This window comes from Abramis brama, assembly GCF_963993115.1.
Source record: "Abramis brama genome assembly, chromosome: 10".
NCBI lineage: Eukaryota > Metazoa > Chordata > Actinopteri > Cypriniformes > Leuciscidae > Abramis > Abramis brama.
The window spans coordinates 24,920,830-24,942,521 of NC_139972.1; the positions used below are offsets into that span (position 1 = coordinate 24,920,830).

The following is a 21,692-nucleotide window of genomic DNA, read 5'->3' on the forward strand; positions in this document are numbered from 1 at the left end:
CAAAAGGCCTTATGTAGCCAGATGTTCCCCTTTCCTGCTGTAAAAGTTTAAAGTAAAGTAATGAAATAATTGAGGAAGCACCCATGCAAACTTTTTGCATTGTTGGATTGTAACCTTTACTTCTTTGTCTTGAAAAAGAATGGTTAAAACATCTTCACTGGCTGCTCACATTTAAAATAGCATGAATTTAGTGAGCGGATAGATACAACTTCATTAAGAACAGGCAAAAAATCAAATCAATGCACCACAGTTCTTATAATCAAATAAACAACAAAGTTGCAGTCTTAATTCATAATTTACGGGCATATTACACAAACAGAGAAAACAAGCCTCCCTGGACTCCCTGGACTCCCTGGACACAGGAGGTGCAAGCAAGACGGTTAAGTGAGAGAGAGACAACAAGACGGCAAGGTAAGAGAGAGAGGGAGAGAGAAAGAAAGAAAAGGCAGGAACTGAAAACAAAGAGCAAGGTGCAGGCGGGAATCTGTCAGTGGGGACGTCTCCTCCACTGACTGACTGAGTGGATTAGAGGTTGGAGGCAGACAGCTTCTCTAAAGCTCCACAAACAAACCCACAGGCAGTGCTAGAACTTGTGTGTGCTCAGGTAAGCTCAATTTCCAGGGGAGGAGGAGAAGAAGCAGAGGAGAAAATGAAAGGGAGGGGTAAAAGTGGCTACACAGAACAATTAAGTGAACAAACATGCCAAAAACTGGCCCTTAGGCCTCCATGTCATCTAATAAACAAAAACCAGACGATGTATCTTCATCCACACAGTCTTGACCACTGCCGAGGGGAATCTTTATAGGTTGAAAGGTGAGAGAGTTTGCTGGGTTCAGCCAAAGAAAGCACAAGTTTCCACTCTCTGTTAATCTCCATTCAGCAACCTGACAGGTCTCACAAATAACAATTATTACTACTTTCGTCTCCTATTCCATTCAGCAACCTGACAGGTCTCACAAATAACAATTATTACCACTTTCGTCTCCTATTTATTCTTCCATTTCTCTACCATTTTTCAAGCTTAGCAGTTGCCTTTATTCAAACTAATGCAAAAAAAAAAAAACGTGGTAAAGAATGTCGTACCTGATAAAGAGAGTATTATTTCTCAAAAAGGAGGAAACCAGGCTTTTGTAGTCTACCTCAAGAAGATTAAATGAACCGCTAGATTGTGTTTCTGAAGTGTGTGACTTAAAAATAAAAATAAAAACATTGCTGAGAATTTTCATGAGGTGCCTTCAGGTAACTGCTATTTCAGCCTGCATTTGGCAGCATGACAAGTAATGTTCATATATTCCTTGTTGAGCAGTGTTCAGTCTAAAACTGTATACACACAGAGGGAATTGAACAAGGCAGAACAGTGCTTCTCTTTTTAAGTGAAGTAATTGATTAAATCAGAATCACCTTTCTATTTTTTTCCACATTGAGGGCTGTGAGATAGTATTTCTGTAGTTAAAGGCAGGGTTGGCAATTTCGGAGAGGCTAGCAGTAGCAAGCTAGCTTTGAAAGAGTAAGATCCCACCCCTTCAGAGCATCTCGAAAGCCATGCCTTCTCTAAAAGACATGAACAGCAGAGTCTGCAAATAGACACAAGAGACGGCGTAAAATTACCTCATGTCTCAAAGCACATAACATTACAATAATAATGAACGTAAACAACTTACAGAGCTCTTACTTGTACCACCTGACTGCTGCAGATTCATGTCCGCGTTGATATTGTTGTTGACATAGAAAGGCATCTGAGTTTGAGGACGTAAACAGCTTCGGATATAACGTCATGGGTTGCCATCTCGTAATTACGGTTACGACATGGCATGAACGCAGCATAAGCTTTTGTTTTGGTTCAGGAGGAACATTCACTTCCCACATGGCAAGAACATGAACTTTGTATTACGGCCACTTGCTTGAGCAACTTAATACAAGTAGAAGTAATGCATGGAATAATAGGCCTACATTGTTTAAATTGTGTTTAAACGTGCATACGTCCATTAAAGAGTGTATATGTGTACAAAGAGAATCGCAATGCTGACAAAACCTTTTTTTTAATAAAAGTTGCTGCATAACTTCTGGATTTGAAATAAAAATAGTGTGTGTGTTTGTGGTACAGCCGCGGATCAGTTATGCACTGCAAATGCAGCATATGTGAAAGCACTATAGCGCGTGCTGCTCCTGCACCGCATACACACTGCAACACGCACCGCATACGGAGTAGGCTATGTGTGAAACGGGCGTTAGTCTCATATTTAAACTTAAATAAAAAATAAATAAAAAATCTAAACAAATCTAAATCAAATAAAATAAAATGTGTATTTTTATATTATACATTTCCAACGCCATGCACCACTGGTGGTAAGGACGGAATTACACAAAAACATCTATAAAATCATATTTTGCTGTATTTTATAATAATCGTTTTTTTTTTTTTTAGCATCTAAAGCATAATATCTACTAGCATCTTCATCTTCTAGCATACAATTTCTGGCATTTTCTGGATTTGGAATCATCCAAAAACCATCTTTGGATCCTTTAGTAACCACCTGTTGATATTTGTGTCAACATTTGCAAACTTAATCATCCTTTGGGAGACCAATTATATTAATCATTGGGAACATGAGCCAAAGGGACAACTAAACTGAAGAATCCGCCGGCAAATAACAGCATCATTTTGAAGGGCAATTTCAACTCCTCTCATAAAATGATGTTAATTAATTACTTGTAATAGATGTAATTTGGCCTCCATTAGAATAGGAGAAGGGCAAAGGTTATTGGCAACAAAAACATTTTAACAACAATTAAAATAAAATTATTCTTAAAGCAAAAGCTGATACTATAACAGTGGGCATACGCATGTAAATATAAGGTATTCAATAAGAAAGACATAATGCATTGCATTTACTGGATTTATTCACTTATACAGCCCATATGTATTGTATATACATCTATATGTAATGGCATGTTATGAGTACTTGATATGGCATGTTTTACCATGTTCTTTTGAGCCAAATTCCCATATGTGCAACTTATTTGGCTTATAGACATGAAATCTGATTATGATTCTGAAAGCAAGCCCTCGGACGAATTGACTGAGAATACTGATGTTTTTTTTCCACTACGACTGCCTAAATTTCCCAACAGCTCAAGCCTATGATTAAAATATTTTTATCTGAGAAGACAGATACACTTTTAAACACAGCAATGCCTCATAAAACAAACTGCTTAATCTGACCACACATCTAGTAGCATTTTCTCAACTTTATTCAGCTTAGCCTAAATAAACCCTATATAAACCCAACACAATCTCTACAAGCAACAAAAATGCCCTGTTTTACAACCTGTATGAGCTGTACTGCAGCTCACTCACCTTCTATTGCATTAATATAAAGAATAAACAGTCTTTTAGATTCATCTCCATTTTTCCCCCTCTTACTATACAAACACAACCTGCAGAGTGATTTTGGCTGCTGGAACATGACAGGATACAGCTGTATATGAGCACTCACAATCCAGTGTGGTTGCCTGATACACTGCCTGTGAAACAGCCACAGGGGTACCTGGGGAATTTAGTTTGACTGCCACAGTGGCTCTGATGCGTACAAATAACATCAGCAGCCTGGCGGACTTGCTATCAATGATCCAGTATTAGAGTTTCATAAGCACACAATTCACAAATTAAATCCTCAAAACTGACCCTGCATCTGAATATGTGTACTTTCACTGCTACACAGTATGAAGAGAGCCTCAAAATAAGTCAAATAAGTAGGGAATTGGGATGCATCTAATGACTAAAACTAATGAATGGTTAATGAAAAAAGTCAAATATGATTAAGGTAGCAATTTCCACTATAGGCGAGAAAAGGTGACCACACTGAAGCAAAGCCCTGTGCTGGTTTGGAGATTTGAAGCCCTCAACATGTCTTTATGCTTATCGGTTCACCTGGTGGGTACAATTTTAAACATGTAAAGCACTCTCTTTCATGGGGAGGAACATGAGTAACTCACCAATAAGCAAATGTTAATGCATACTTGAACTGCACAAGGGTTTAGGGGAGCCTCTAGATCGTATCAAGTCCATTTCACAGACGTTTCATGAAGGTGAGGACAAATTCTGTCCATTTAAGGAGGTGTACGTATACCATAGGTGCACACTGCACATATGGAATAAATTGATCAAAAGTGACTTTAATAAATGTTTAATACATTTATGTAAAAAAAAAAAAAAAATCAAATTCCATTTCAAATAAATGCTGCTCCTTTAAACTTTCTATTTATCAAAGAATCCAGAAATAAATTTATTAGTTTTAACACAAAAAATAAGCAGCACAACCGTTTTTAACATTAATAAAAATAATAATACATGTTTCTTGAGCAGCAAATCAGCATATTAGAGTAAATGCTGAAGGATTATGAAGACTGGAGTAACACTGAAGACTGGAGTAATGATGCTGAAAATTCAGCTTTGCCATCACAGGAATACATTACTTTTAAAATATGTTAAAACAGAAAACAATCATTTTAAATTGCAACAATATTTTCAAAATATTGCTGTTTTTACTGTATTTTAAAAGAGATGCAATCTTTATGAGCATAAGAGAATTTCATAAAAATCATACTAATCCCAAACTTTTGAATGGTATATTTTAAAATGTTCGTCCAATTATTGCATTCAGTCCGAATGCAATGATATGATGTCCTGTCAGCGAATGTATTTCCATTCCTCTGCACACCTGCTCGCGCAGACATCACACGTTATCAGCGTGGCCCGTAAGGCCATGCAGAGTTGTAGACAGACAGTCACCGAGCGCCACAAACAAAAGCAGCCACTATTATTGTAATGTTATGTGCTTTAAGACTTGAGGTAATTTAACGCCATGTCTCGTGATGCTTTGCAGACTCTGCTCTGGCTGTGAGCGTTCATGTGTTTTGGAGGAGGCATGGCTTTGGAGAGAGCGCTCTGATGGAAGGGTGTTATCTTATGCTTTCAAAGGTATAGCTTGCTATTGCTAGCCTCTTCGAAATTGCCTACCCTACCTTTAACCTTAGGGAGACAATGGAGTAATTTCCATCAACATAATTTCCACTACAGAATGGAACTTAAAATACATAATTAAACATAGCTGTGATGCAGTGGAAATGATCATGATGTTTCAGAAAATTACAAAATTCTCCAGCAATTTGTGAATATACACTGTCGAGGTGAGATAATGTTTCAGAGTTTATATAGTAAACTTATATAGTAAACTCAGCGCTTATAACTGAAGAAGCACAAAATTCCTCAATCTTTTGACAAGCCTTAAAATGAAAGGAGAAATCTTCATTTAGAAAACAAACAGCCATAAGACAAAATGAGGGATTCTTGAGCCCTTTCTGAAAGGAGTGTATGACAACATTCAGCAGAATCCCATTGTACAATTGCCAAACTTCAGAAGACACACACACCTCATGCCAACTTCTGATAGACAAAGGCTCTTTGTGCCAGTTAATTGTGCCAGTCAATTGACTCAGCAAATGAGTAATCTAATTAGCATGCACACAGAACAACAGCAGAGAACGTCAAATTCATAAAAAAATAAGTCAGTCTTCATCTTTTATGCTTTTTGCTTTTATGATACAAAGCAAATGATTAACAAATTAACCTACTCAGGAAGAGTTCAAACTCATTCTGCAGATCCGAAGTAAACCAAGCGAAACGCTCTGATTTAGTCTTCTCCCAACCTCTTTAAATATTCATATATCTATATTCCCCATACAGAACCATGCAAAATGACGCTGGTTTTCACCAGATGATTCCAGTGAGAGCGTTTCTGGGGAAAAAGAGAAATTGCACCATCACAATACAGCATGTTTCTCTATAGCCATGGCGAAGGAGAACAATGAACAGGCTGTCAGGAGGGTCTTGAAACGTAAAGTGTCCTCAAAAGCCCACTAAAACAAGCAATCAGCATTTGCATATGTAAAAGTGGAAGACTTTAATGTTTTCAAGTGGGCTGTGTGTACAAAAACGAATTAGGGAAGACAGGTAGGACCATACATTTACAAGAAAATCAAATAATGAAGGCATGGATTAGCTTTGTAAAAATGTATCAGAGCTTCAAACAAAACCTTCTATCATACAACTTAGTCAGCATTACCTAATTAGCCCGACAATGGCAGTCATTAAGACAGACAGTCATCCTCCTCAAATGATATTATGGTGGCTAAATTTAGACGAAAGCTTTCATCACACAAGTGATCTTCAAAGTGGAACACTTGTTTCTAACATATGAGCTCTAATTTTATTTGGCAGTCAAGCAATAAGTCCTTAATTGCATTCTGGGACTTCTACCTCACTGGGTACTAAGTGCACTTGGTGGGCTTATAATTGGACAGTTTCATTCAATCCATGAGTGAGAGTCTGAGACTAAAATATTTTTTTTTTTCAATAAAATGATTAAAACCCAACCAAAGTTTTCCAGCCCAATATGCCAATGTGTCAATCAAAAGACATTCCAGACAGAACTAAATCGTACAGATTCTAGTTATTGCTATTGCAGTCACACCATCGCAAGCACTTCGTGAGCACACAAAGAAATGAAGGATGATGCAGATAGGAATGCACACTTCTGTAATCCAACTAGTCCTATTTAAAACATCCTGAGGCAAAAATAGAAAATAAAAGTTGAAATGGCTTACCATTGTCTTCAATGGAAAAGTGGAATGCGTCGCTTGTGGCATTGTCTCCGTCTCGAAGCACGTAGCAAATATGCATGTCATCAATGTCAGCTGAAGGAGAAAACATTCAAACAGATAAGTAACTTTTTTTAAACTATATTAATAAACTAAGTTGTGATGCACTTTATTGCTTTATATAGATACTAAATAGATCAAGATCCATTGTATTATGCATTTCATTTTTCAGAATCTATTCCAGTAATATATTTTTATAATGATCACATACTCAGATGCAAACATTTCTATATACAGAATGATACAGTATATAGAAATTATATTATATTGGAAAAATGTTTTTTTTATATATATAAATGATATCTTCAGCTGTACATTAAGTATATTTTCTATACCTAAAAAATACATATTAGTGGAGGCAGGAGTTTTCAAACTTTTTAATGTCAAGGACCCCCAAATATATAGGAAATCACAAAAATATAAAGGCAGCTATATATATATGTATATTTTAAGACTAATTTGGACTGATATTAGTAATGTGTGATATTAAAAACTAAACAATTGCCATATATGTTGCCATTTACTCCTGTCCTAATGTAATAATATGTACTCTTTATAGGTACTAATGCACTGCACACACTTTAGGGGGTAGAAAAGGCACAAAGAAAAACTCCTAAATGTAAAATCTTTGGACATTTTTCCTACAAGTGTAGCCATCCCAAATGGCCCACATGATGTGAACTCCACAGGAACTATTACCTAACAGCCAACAACCCATGTGTCAAAGTATAGACTTTGAAAAGGTGAAAAGGACCATGAGGGTGCAGGGTTCCATTTAGGACAGGGTCTATATGAACCAGGCTGAAAAACACTTTCAGATAAGGGCATATTGTCCATCTGCTCCTGCACAGAGGGTTGCAGGCACCAGACTGCATTATGTCTGAGATTCGTCAGCTGGGCAGTTTTTAATTTAGAGTGAAAAAATATATATGGCACAAAAGCCATGGTACAGCAATTCCCTTGTGAGTGAAAGGAGCCACAGAGCAGTAGGTCTCCAGCTGGCACCCATCTATTAATTTCTCCATCACCCTCTCTTTTGCTCAAACTTTAGAGTGCATTTAATGTACTTGTTTTCTCTGAGAGGGTGTTACATCAACAGCACTATCCTATCTTCAATATTTGATGTCAAAACATTTCTCTTCAAAGCGGTCAGCTCATAAAAATGTAAACCCATCATTTTCAAATGCCTGCAAGGGAGCAGCAACTTTATTTACTGTCAGTAGCCCACACCAACACCCCCCACCCCCAACTGTGCTAAATTCCCTTGAAATATTCAAAGAGAATCCTCAAAAAGGAGCTTATTTAGATAGGGGAAGCACAGTGGCAAGTTGAGCATGTCCCCTGCTAGTTTTGACATTTACAACTTTGTACAACTATACTAAGGCTTTCCTGATACGCCTGAAAGCTCAGAAAGCCCTTTATTGTAACTCTTTGACTTGTGTAACACGGTTGTATAACTGTTTGCTTTGTACTATCTATTGGTGAAAAAAGACTTGTAAATTATTGGTCTTAATTGATGCCAAACACATCTTACAATAGATACTGATGCCATTCTTCTGATTCATTCTTCAATGTGGGCACTTTTCCAGATAGGCTTTTCAGGACAATCATCCCTCATAACACGGTTCAGAAAATGGTGAGACAGTATACAGTATAACAGTTCACCCAAAAAGAAAAATTGTCATAATTTATTAACCCTCCTATTCAGGCTGCTCTTCTCTAAATAATAAAAATGGAAGAAACTTGAGGCTGTCAAACTCCAAAATTGAAAAAACGGCATAAAAGGGATCTATACTGTGAAACTATACTGTGTTTTCATAGTGATGAGCAGACTTTTTTACTAAAAATCCTCTGCAATCTGAAGTAGCTCTCAAATCAAACTCAAACCATTGACGTCAATGTTGTTTGGTAATGAGACAATCCAAAGCAGTGCTGATGCACCATTTTTTTTTTTTCATCCATATAGACTTGAGGTTTTATTTTTGGGGGACAAACTGATTCAATTTAAGTCTGCTCCTACTATTTTTATGAAAATTTTTTTGTGCCTTTTTGTAATTTTGTAACTCCCCCCAAAAAAACAACCTGAGCTGATTTGCCAGTCTTCCAGGGTTGCTGGTCTGTTGGTTTTAGAGGGGTTGTGGGCATTTTTCTTCTAGTCAAGCCGGGATATATATATAGGCTATATATATATAGGCTACATATATATATATATATATATATATATATATATATAGGCTATATTTATATATATATATATATATATATAGGCTATATTTATATATATATATATATATATATATATATATATATATATATATATATATATATATATATATATATAGGCTATATATATATATATATATATATTCAAGAAGGGGTTGACAGACTCATTTCCGATTCACTTTTATTATATGGAAATGAGCAGCCAAGATATTCTTCAAAAACTTCACCTTTTGTGTTGCATGGAAGAAAGAACATCTTTTGGGTCTGGGACAGCATGAGGGTAAATAAATGATCACAGCATTTTCCCTTTAATATAGTATTCTCACATTTATGTTAATCCAGTATTCTCTCACATACTATTCTTATACATTAAACTATTCATATACATTAAACATTAATCTACCATTAATATTAAACCATTTAAATGTTTTAAATTAATATAACCTATTGCATTAAATTAACATCACAAAACTTACCTTGGGTAAATGTGGTGACAGTTGCATTGCCTTTTCCCAAGTTAATGAGATAGCCATGTTCAGCACCCACAGTAATTTTAAAAGTCACTGCTCCTTGAGGGCTGTCTCTATCCTCTGCCTTTAATGTTTTACTAGTGATTAGGAACCCAAGGTGACCAGTAGGGAGAATTCTTATTGTTGTACCACCCTTATTAGTCACAACCTGCGGAACTCCATTGTCCACCGAAAAAATAGTGATTTTCATCATCTGGGGTTTGCGAGTTGCATAAACAGTGTCAGGGAACACATAAAAGTCTGTGTGAGTTCCGTCGGTGACCGTAAATGAGAAGCTGTCAGACGAAGACTCGGTTCCATCGTGCTTGTAGCGGATCATGTTTTCATTTAGGTCCTGCTTGGTGAAGAAAGTGACAGGTCGGGTGTTGTTAAACAGCAACTTGCCATGAACAGGCACCTGGGTGATTGTGAACTTTAAAAGCTGGTCGGCTGTATCACGGTCCTCCACCGTCAGCTCAAAAGGAGTGATTAACTTATTTTCGCCTTCATTAACAACCAGTCCGTGAATGGTGACCACAGGCTTTTTGTTGTCAACATCCGTAATGGACACACGAAAGGTGCGGAACACAGGGTTGTAACCATCAGTCACCTCAAACTCGAAGCTGTCCATCTTCACCTCGTCATCAGCAGTGTGGATGTAGTATATTTTATTCCCAGCTAGTTGAAGCTGACTGAACGAACTAATGGGCATCCCTGGTACATCAGTGCACTCTAAGTGTCCTCGTATAGGGGCACGAGTGATGGTGAACACCAAATGCTCATCAGGGCTGTTATGATCACTGGTGCTAAGCAGGTCTGTGGTTAGAGTCACCCTTCCTCCTTCTTTCAGAGAAACACCTTTGCTGATCACATCAGGGAACACCATGTCTATTCCACCCACAGTTACATAGAAGTACCTGTCAATCAAGGGGTTAATGCCATCAGTAACATCAAATTTGATGAGGTCACGAACTCCCTCTTGTCCGTTGTGAATGTACATGATCATATCTTGGTCAACATCGTTTTGTGTGAAATTCATTCCAACAGTTATGTTTTCAAGTGTTCCAAATGGTGTTCGCTTTTGTAAAAACCCTTGATTTGGACCATAACGGATGATGTAGGTCAGAATGCTGTCTTCTGTATCCAAATCAGTTGCTTTTAAAACTTTAGTGTTGATTATTTTCACCTCTCCTATCTCTATTTCAAGGCCATCATTAATCGCCATCCTTGGCGTTTCATCGTCAACCAAAATGACCATAATCATGACGGTTTTCTCCACTGTGAATTTTCCATCAGTAAGAAGAACTTCAAAACTATCCTCTGTGTTTTCTGAATCATCATGCTCGTAGACAATACTTGAAGCCTCTCGTATCTGATCAAGAGTGAAATTTGTGACAGGAATAGTGCCTGAGGTTAACTGATTGAGGATATATCCATGTTTCGGAGGTTTTGAAATAATAAACGTGAGCTCACCCGCTGGAACATCAGCATCAGCGCCATTTAATATTGGAGTGTCAATCACAATGTTCATGCCTTCCATCACAACAAACTCTCTCATATGGATCTCTGGCTTTTCGTCATTGGATGGGATTATCACGATTGGAAAAAAGTGTCTCTCTGAAAAATTTATCCCATCTGAACACCTGAAAGTAAACCTGTCCTCAACTGGCTCGACGCCTTTATGAATACTTTGCACATAATAAATGTGGTTTTCCCGAATGTCTTTGATGGTGAAAGCACTAATTGCAATCCCTGATCTGGATTTCTCAGAGCCTGGTGCAGGGGAGATGTTTTCTACGTATCCTGAGGTGGGCTGCACAATGATTGTGCAAAGGAGGTCATCATTAGGGGTGTCAATGTCATTAGCACTAATATGTGAAATTTCGATAACGTTTTTCTCACCCTCCACGACAATGAATCGGGGGCCCACGAAGACCTCAGGGGCCTGACTATCCAACGGCAGAATGGTGACCTGCACACGAACCCCTTTGATTTTATTTCCCCCAACTGTCCATTCATCAGACATATCAGTGAGCGTCAAATTAAAGAAGTCGAGTTTTGTTGTCAAGCCAATTTCTCCAGTACTATGTGTATACACTACCAATCCACTAATGATGTCTGCTTGAGTGAACCTATTGGACGGCACACCATTCACTAATATTTCACCAAACACTGGGGGTTCCTCCACGATAAAGGTCAACCTGAGGTCATCAGTGTCCTCGTCTCGACCCTGAATGACATTGGTGGTGATCTCAGTTGCTCCGTTCTCCAAAACATCTATGTAAGAACCGATAGTGCCCTCTGGAAGACTGATGGTTGGTGTTTCGTCATCAATAGGCTTCACATTGATCCTGACTGTGATTGTGACAACGTGGACACCATCGCTGACATCAAGCTGGAACAAATCACTGGTTGACTCATCACCGTTATGTATGTAAGATATTCTGCCATTAGATATATCCTCCAAATTGAATGAATTCCCTTTAGTCATATCAGTGAAAGTATACTTAACCTGACCGTGTTTTGGAGGCTGGGTGATTGTAAACAGAATCTGTGAGCTGTCCGTGTCTGCATCTGTGGTGTCCAGTTCAGCACGAGTGATGACATGCAACCCTCGTTCTTGCAGGGTAAAGCCTTTGTTGGTGATCTGGGGAGGCTTGTTGTCAACAGGCTGTAAAAATATAGTAAAAATTCCATTGGCACTGTTTCCCGACATGTCCTCGACTTTGTAATGGAACTGCACCACATGTGGAGTTATTCCGAGCTCTAGATCAGGAGGCTTGTAGGCTATCTTATGATGGTTTATCTGTGCCTGAGTGAACTCGGTGACCTCTGAGTTTGGACTCTCAGTTAGAACGATGCTTCCCAGAATGCCAGGGCTGTTCTCATCTGTGTCAGTGGGTGGCTGGGTAATTGTGTATTTCAGGTCCCTGTCTTCCGAGTCCAAGTCTGTGTAGCGCAAGAATTTCTTTCGAAAATGGGTGAGCTGGTACTCGTGGACGGTCACTTGCAGGGTGGTCCCGGGGTACAACTCTGGGGGGATATCATCAATGGGGAGAACTTTGATGATGAAAGAGTTCTCACCTGATTGGTTCGGTGGGTCATTGTCATCTTGCACACGGAAAACAAACTGATCCATGATGGTTTTTGTATTATGTGGTCCAACATGCCTGTAAAACAGCTTTCCTTCTGTGATGTCATACTGGAACCACTCGGTCACTACTTTCTCATACATCTCGTCCTCAGCATTGAACCTCCATGTGGATGGATCCTCTGGTGCATCTGATTGACGAAGTATCACTTCTCCGATATTAGAGAAGGGAGGCACAATGATGAATTTGATAGTTGAATCTTCAGAGTCTATATCTGCAGCACTAAGCATTAAAGGAGAAATGGGCATCATTTGGTTTTTAAACAAAACTAAACCTGTGTTGGCATTGATTATGGGAGGTTCATCATCAGTTGGCACCACTGTAATGGGAAATAGAAACTCAACTTCATTTTTGCCATCTGTCATTCTGAAAATGATATTATCGCTGTATGTATCGCTGCCATCATGCTGGTAGATGACGCTACCTACATCAAGATCTGCTGGGGTGAAAAATTTTCGCCTGGACCCCAGAACTGTGAGCTCTCCGTGGCGGAGCCCATTAATTACTGTGATTTGGACGTTGTCTAAATTGTCCTCATCGCTAATTTGTAGGTTTTGTGAGCTGGACAGTGGCCTGGACTGACCCTCATAAAGCAGTTGTCCAGTGTTACGGGTCACAACCGGTGCTAGAGTGTTCATGGGCTTAACCACTATCATGAATGCAAAAGGGTCTGATATAGCCCCCTCAGTGTCTACAACTTCAAATTCAATTTGGAAAATTCTCTCTGCATTTGAATCAACAGAGGGAGGCTTGTAGGCTATTTTAAGATCTTTCAGGTCTGCTTGATAAAAAGACGTGATGGGCAAATTCCTGTCATCTGTGCTTACAATGTAACCCTCCTCAAAGGACAGCGGAGAAGTGATGTTAAAGATTAAATCATCAGGATTAGATTCCACATCCTCAGCGGCAAGCATGTCGTGGGTTATAGCTGTCATTACGAACTGGTCGACTTCCATCATCATCATTGCTACAAAACTCGGTTTAGGAGCTGTGTTTTCCTCACCCTCTTTTATAAGCACGACAATTTGGAAAAACTCTTGTTTCAGTACATTCACTTCTTTGTCTTGTAACTCTAAATACATGGGAATATAATCTCGGTTTGGAGAACGATGTGCAAAAGTGTGCTGATAGCGAATGTCCATTCTGACAAATTCATCACAGTTCACTGGTTTGCCTAATTTTCCATTATCAACCAGCTTTCCATACCTGGGTAATGAGCTGCCACTGGCCAGAGATGTAACTTTACACAAATGAGCATTTCTATCATAAGTAAACTCCAGGATTTTCTTATCAATAGGATTACTCATTCCAAGCAGTTTCTCTACAACTACAGGCATGTGTTTGGTGAGAATCTCAAGCTGAGTGAAAATCACCTCCACTTCCATCATAAAGGGAATGATGACTGTATCAGTCTGAGTATCATATCTGAGCTGAAGTCTTACTCTGTCTTTTGAGGGGCTCCTGGATCCGAAATGCGAGTACTTTACATCATTGGGACCAAATTCACAAGGAAACTTTTTCGGGGACAGCTGTCCCGGTCTCTGTGACAGTGGGTCATTATCCAGAACTGTTATGGTGCACTTGTCTCCAGGCTGAACTTGGATAACCAGATCATTGATTGGATCAATATAAACAGATCTGCCGAAGGGAACCCGTATTCCATTATTGGCAACAAGAATAGCATCCTCTGAAAGTTCAGATCTTAAACCGTAGGTTAATCCCAAACTCTCAATTCCCTGTGTAGATGCATGGCGAATCAAAGTCAATATAAAGAGAAACAAGTGCACATGACACGCTCTACGTTTCCGCTGATCTGTTATACTCCAAGCCATTTGTAATGTGAGCCAGAATTACTCATTCACGTTCGGCACAATCCGTGGCAAGATGAGAAAGTGGGAAAAGTTAAAGCGCACAACAGAAAAATCTCCCATTCGCATCCGCGCAAAGGTGCATCATTCTCCCTGAGCAGCTCGCACTCTGAATAAACTTCATGCCTCGCGGAGCCGTGCGGGGAAACCACGCCCTGCTCTCACGCTATTGACTGAACTTTAAGATGGAATTCGTTCGGAGAGCTCTGATTGGACGCGCGCACTGTCACACAAAGGCAAGCGGGGACAGATCGGCATTCAGAAAGAATGACTTGGTGTGGCGTATTATGGCAAGCCGTATTAGCATTCCTTCCTTTAAACTAACTACTATCTATTATTATTGTAGCCAAGTTTAAGTTTTTCATCTGGGTATATTTTGAGCAAAAACTTTTCTTTTTCACGACCTCCTGTCGAAACGAAAACCTGTCAGAATTAAACAACGTTTAATAGTAAGCCTATTTTGAGAATGTATAATTTTGAACCTGTGCTATAAGCTTTGAAATGAAATAACAATGACATGAAATCCAGCACTTCTTAATTTCCTCTTTATTTTAATTGTAATAGCCTATAATTGTAATCTAAAATGTTATTTATGCATGACTACTTCAATAGCCTACAGTAACACATTTTACCACAGTAGCCTTCTTGACAGAATTTCTTCTTGATCAGGGATTTGGCACAGTCATCACCATTTGTAGCCTACTGAACAGGTAACCTATAATTCCCATCATCATAAGAGTGTTCAGACAATCAATGGTGATGTATTCCGTAATTCTGAAATTATTTATTCTTTGGTTCCATGAAATAATCAGAACAAAGCAACATTCTTATTACCAAATAACATTGGTAACACTTTACAATAAGGTTTCATATTACATTAGTTAACATTACCTAATCATGAACAATACTGCATTTACTAATCTTAGTTGTTGTTCATGTTCATTTCAACATTTATTAATTCATTATTAAAATCAAAAGTTGTATTTGTTAACATAAGTTAATGTACTGTGAACTAACATACAAAACAATGAACAACTATTTTTTATTAACTAACACTAACAATGATTAATGAATGTTAAGAAATATATTTCACACTGTTAATTCATGTTAGTTAATACATTAACTAATGTTAAATGTGACCATAACATTTTAATTCTGGAACAATTGAAAGGGATAGATGGATAAAAACTTGGTGTTCTTCATTTTGAAGCAATGCAGTTTGCTTTGACAGCTATGACAAATAAAGTGAAAAATAGTCAGAAAGCATAAAACAAATGATGTAAGATGATGTAAAGATTTTTTCATTTCTATAATGCTCTAACATGCATTACATCTGCTGTGCATTGTGTCAGCTCTCTCTGGTGGTGAAAAATAAAATCATGAACTTCATTGTGCAGTAGATCTTTTGAGCTTCTACACTTATTGCAACATTTTTTTCTGTTCTTTGCAATATATTCAGTTGAGGTGAGTTTTATTCTAACATTTATCTAATATGGGAAAGAAAAAGACACCCTATTGATTTAATACAAAATAAATATTTTCCACATATTATTTAAATATATTTTGACCAAATAAAAAGCAATCATTCTGTAACCTTGAAAACGACATGTTGTCTTTACAAAAATATCCTCTTTACAAAACTATAGAATGCCTGCCGCTTCTTACACAGCACAAATGGGTCTGAATTTATTAAAATATTTAGCTGCTTTTATATTTTAAGAATGGGGTCTCTTACATTTGGGGTCCTTAACATTACAGTTTTTCTCGATTGCTTAAACACTATAACCAGGCTTTTGAACTAAAATTTCAAAACCATAACGCCATTTATCAAAAAGCACACCCATTTCACTAAACTATAAACACTATTCCCTGTTTTGACACATGAGTCAGATTTGTTGAACTGTCACTGCAAAACTCTACACACAAATCCCTTCATTTCTCATTGCTTAGACCATGTTGTCATTTAGAAAGCACTAGCATTCAAAATTGTTCACTCAAGTCAGCACAGCTTCAGCTCAGTTAGCACACAATTACCCAAGTGGAAACACTAAGAGTCAAAATTTAACACACATCAATCAGAACCTTCAATAGATATATAAAAGGGCCCAAATCAGTTTATTGCGTTTTGGAACAATGGATCCAGAAAGACATGAAGGAAGAGGGATAAGAATGAGGAGGAAGGGCAAGGACAAGAAGACAAGCAGTCTCAGATGAAATTCAAGCCACTCTAGTTGCCCATGTCTTTGTCAATGGTGTGACTAGGGAGGCTGGGCTACGAGTAAGGCCAAATTTGAGTCACTTTACCGTCGCCTTGAGAACCTTCAGGGAGGTGTGGTGGTGGCAAACAAAATTCTATTACTGAATAAGAGACAAACATTTCCAATAGTCTTTGATGAGGTTTATTTTCTTGCAAGAAAAGACCAGCATGTCGAACAGTCACACAGTGTGGCTGCAGTGACAGTGAAGGGAGGGCATCCTTTCTCCTTTATAGTCTTGACTCCCAGAATGTTATCTTTCTAGGCAAATGATGGTATTTCAACCATATGTGGAACATTCTTAGACGTATCCATCATATTGTATCCTTGAGTGGAGACCCTCCTGTCACGTCCCAACACTCTTTACCATTCCAATACAATTCAAATTCCATATTAGAATATGGTTTGTGTGTGCTCTTTTACTGTCATATGTTGGTCACACACATCTTACTGTAAGTAAATATATTAAAAAATTAGAGGAGAGAGTAAAAAAAAAAAAAGAGTAAAAAAAAAAAAAAAAAAGAGTAAAACAGGAAAAAAAAAATATTTTTGTGTGTGTGTGTTTTCTGTGTATGAATAAAAATGTGCCAATGTATCCACTGGTTGTGTCTTGTGTTCATCATGTGAAAAGGTTTGTGAGGGGGGAACCACAAGCAACATAAATTACCAGTTTTGGAAATGTTGTTTTGAATTTATTGCACCAGTGTCTTAGACTATGTTGTAGTGTGTGTGATTTTGAGGGCTTGTGTGTCCTGTCTGAGGGCAAAGTTTGGTTTTTCAGCAAGAGTGAATGGTTTTGAGTGTAGAGCTTCATTTTGACCTGAAAATAGGATGTTTGGGGAATTGGGTGAGACGTTATGGATTTGTGTTTATAGTTTTGAGAATACGAGGCATAGTTTCAAGAAATGTGTTTAAGCAATCGAGAAAAACTGTAACACAAAAAAAAAAAAAACATGAAAAAAAATTGTAGTGATATATTCATTCAAACATTGCATTGTTCTATCAAGTCAAGTCAAGTCAAATTTATTTATATAGCGCTTTTTACAATACAGCTTGTATCAAAGCAGCTAACATGAAAATAATACAACAAAGTTTGTTTCTAGAAGAAAATTGCATCATCGTCCACCTTAAGTAAGGCAGATCAATACTAATGTTGAATATTAAATGTCCCCAACTAAGCAAGCCAAAAGCCAAGGCAACAGTGTCAAAGAACCAAAATTCCTTTAGGTGACAGAATGGAGAAAAAATCCTTGGGAGAAACCAGGCTCAGTCTGGGGCCAGTTCTCCTCTGGCCAACGAACAAACAGTGTATTATTATGATTCAGGCAGCATTACAGGTCAGAAGTCAGACTGGATCAGAACATTCAGAATATTTATCCAGTTCAATCTGGTTGGAAGTCGGAGTCACGCCGGTATGGAGACAAGTTAGTTGATGATCAGTGCTGATGGCTGTCGTGTCAATGAGGCCTTCACAGGGCTGATGAGGCTGGCACCTCAGGGATGCGTCATGGATGGGTCCAGGCACTGTTTCCACCATCTGACCTGGATACGGCCCGGATCTGGCTGACTTCAGTAAACCTCAGAATAAACAGAAAGACTAACATTAGCATAGATGCTATCCTTCTTATGATGTAACAAGTACAGGTGTTATAGGAAGTGTCCCGGTTCCGGCTGAACTAATTTATGCAGCCTAATAATCAATTAACTAATTTGAATAATAGAAATGTATAATGTTCTATATGCCAGGTAAAAGAGATGCGTTTTTAGTCTAGATTTAAACTAACAAAGTGTGTCTGCTTCCCGGACAATGTTAGGAAGACTGTTCCAAAGTTTAGGTTCTAAATAGGAGAAGGATCTACCTCCAGCAGTTGATTTTGATATTCTAGTATTATCAACCTAGAAGCTTCTGCATTTTGTTTATTTTGTTTACTTTGTTTATTAAGCATGCAGGGCAACCACCCAGTAGAGCATTACAATAATCTAGCCTTGAGGTCATGAACGCATTAACTAACTGTTCCGTATTTTTCATTGAAAGCATATGTCATAATTTAGATTTATTTTTAAGATGGAAGAATGCGGTTTTACAGATGCTAGAAACGTGGCTTTCAAATGAAAGATTGGTATCAAAGACCCAGGTTCCTAACCGATGACGAAGACTTGACAGAGCAGCCATCAATTGTTAGACTGTATTCTTGGTTAATAATACTTGCAGAGGTTTTTTGCCCAATAATTAAAAACTCTGTTTTTTCAGAATTAAGTAGTAGGAAATTACTAGTCATCCAAATTTTTATATCAGCTTTGCATTCCGTTATTTTTGTGAATTGGTGCGTTTAGTCAGGCGCGAAGAAATATAGAGCTGAGTATCATCAGCATAACAGTGAAAACTAATTCCATGCTTCCTAATGATATCTCCCAAGGGTAGCATGTACAGGGTGAACCGCAACGGTCCTAGTACTGAGCCTTGTGGTACTCCATACTGAACTTCTGATCGATATGACATCTCTTCGTTTGCTGCTACAAAACTGATAACGGTCAGATAAGTATGATTTGAACCATGCTAATGCAATTCCACTAATGGCAAAATAATTTTTGAGTCTGTTCAAAAGAATGTTGTGGTCGATGGTATCAAATGCAGCACCAATAGAGAAGTATAACCACGATAAGAGCAAATCATTTGTAACTCTAATGAGAGCTGTCTCAGTACTATGGTATGGTCTAAATCCTGATTGGAAATCCTCCCAGATACCATTTCTTTCTAAAAAGGAACATAGTTTTGAGGATACTGCCTTTTCTATTAATTTTGACAGAAAAGGTAGATTCGAGATCGGCCTGTAATTGACTAATTCTCTAGGATCAAGTTTTTTTAATAAGAGGTTTAATAATAGCCAGCTTGAAAGTTTTCGGAACATATCCTAGAGACAAATATGAATTAATGATATTAAGAAGAGGATCTATGACCTCTGGAAGCATCTCTTTCAGTAGCTTAGTCGGTATGGGGTCTAACATACATGTTGTCGATTTAGATGATTTAACGAGTTTGGGCAATTCTTCCTCTCCTATAGCAATGAATGAATATTTTTTTTTCCTCAGGAAGACTACAACGCACTGTCTGATGCGATACTGTAGTAGACGGTTGCATAGTTATAATTTTTTCTCTAATATTATCAATCTTGTAAGTAAAGAAGTTCATAAAGTCATTACTGCTGTGCTGTTTGGAAACGTCCGGTGTTGGAGCTTTATTTTTTGTTAATTTAGCCACTGTTTCGAATAAATACCTAGATTTGTGATTGTTTTCTTCTAAAAGTGTTGAAAAATAAGCAGATCTAGCAGTTTTTAAGGCCTTTCTGTACGCAATCGTGCTCTCTCTCCAACAAATGTGAAAAACTTCTAAGTTTGTTTTCTTCCAGCTACGCTTAAATAACACTTGCCTGATGGCTTATGCTACCGTTAACCCGGACGTCGAGGTCACTTCCGTGATTTGGGAAAAGCCCATCAGAAAAGTCCTGGCAGAAAGCGATGCATAAGGATGTAGTGTAATGACGCCCAGTTCCAGGAATGCACTAATATTTTGTTGGTAGTACCAGTTTGCACACCTCTTTAACGTTAATTTTAGTGATCTCCGACTGGCAAAGTCGAACATCATTAGTGCCAATGTGAATAATAATCTTAGAGAATTTACGATTAACATTAGCCAGCACTTTTAAATTTGCTTTGATGTGAGGCGCTCTGGTTCCCGGCAAACATGTGACTATGGTGGCTGGTGTTTATATTTTCACGTTCCGTGTAATAGATTCGCCAATAACTAGTGCACATTCAACAGGATTCACAGTGGGTGTTTCACTGAGTGGGGAGAATATATTTGTTATGGTAATTGTAACGGAAGAACGGTGTTTTGTCGAAAGCTGTACGGAGCTTACAGACGCAAACCACACGGCAGCGAGGCAGACCGGAGCAATTGATCATCAGCAATCGAGGATCGATAGCTATTCCAGCTATGATACCATCTAAATAAGACTCTAAATCAGGCATGTCAGTTATTTAGGTCAAATGTTCCTTGGGACTGTAGCTGTATTTCACACATGCGATGGGTTTTATTGACTGATAAGTCATGCACATCTTTTTGTGCAGCTGCCAAAGGATGTGAGAGAACAGAGCAGGTGTTGGGGAGAGAGGAAGAGAAGAGAACATAATACACTCAACAGCGGTCTTAAAGGCAGGGTAGGCAGGTTTTTTCTAAAAAACTTTTTCCCAAATTTGTTTAAACTGTCTTTATATACCAATACATAATTAAAATGTAAGTACTCTGAAAAAGAGAGTTTAAAAATCGAGTGTCTGTAGTCCTCTCAGGGCTGCAATAAACACAGCTACTTATTCCATTCACTCCCACCCCCTCCCTTCTGGGCTCCTTCCAAAGCCACGCCCCCAAAACACATGAACGCGCGATGCCGACCGCTCAGCTTGGAGGACGCGTTTGCCAGCGCCGAGCGGAGGGGAGCGCAGTGCATGTAGTGACATCATGTCAGAATCACATGTAATAAAATACCTAACTTTATCATTATGGATATAAACAACTAACATGGTTGTTAGTACTCACTATCAAGCTAGCATATATCGATACTGGTAAAGTTTAAAATATATTGAGTTTGATTCGGTAACGAGCTAGTAATATAAGGCAAAGCTAAAAACAGGTTGCACTGATACACGTTTTCCCATTACCATCAGTTACACTGTGATGAAGGTGAATTTCGTGTAAGATTCATAACATATATGGTGTTTTGCATGTAAGAGCTTCCACGATGAAAGCACTGTTGGCCGATATTGACTCTCGTCTGACTTCTTGCTTTATCCAAATACTGTCTTCCTTTGCCTTGTTTGCCTTCGCTGACTATATATGCAGGTACTGGGAATTTTGACTGCTCTTTCTCTGCCATAATTGTGATTCTTCCTAGCTTCCGTGCCTCTTCG

At 38.2% G+C, this 21,692-nt stretch overlaps 1 protein-coding gene across 2 annotated transcripts in view; it reads right to left on the bottom strand.

Annotated features, from left to right (window-relative positions):
* The window catches only part of LOC311091174 (FRAS1-related extracellular matrix protein 2-like), an 82,796-nt gene extending 68,213 nt beyond the window's left edge, over positions 1–14,583 (bottom strand). For both annotated transcript variants that reach the window (XR_014608014.1, XM_084126978.1), the window contains exons 1-2: positions 9,420–14,583; positions 6,667–6,756 (exon numbers count right to left, since the gene is read on the bottom strand). Coding sequence is in view for 1 of the 2 variants with exons in the window: in XM_084126978.1 (XP_083983104.1) it covers positions 6,667–6,756; positions 9,420–14,436 (5,107 nt within the window). In the remaining variant the exon portion in view is untranslated. The remainder of the gene's footprint in view (positions 1–6,666; positions 6,757–9,419) is intronic.
* Between the last annotated feature and the right edge of the window lie 7,109 nt (positions 14,584–21,692).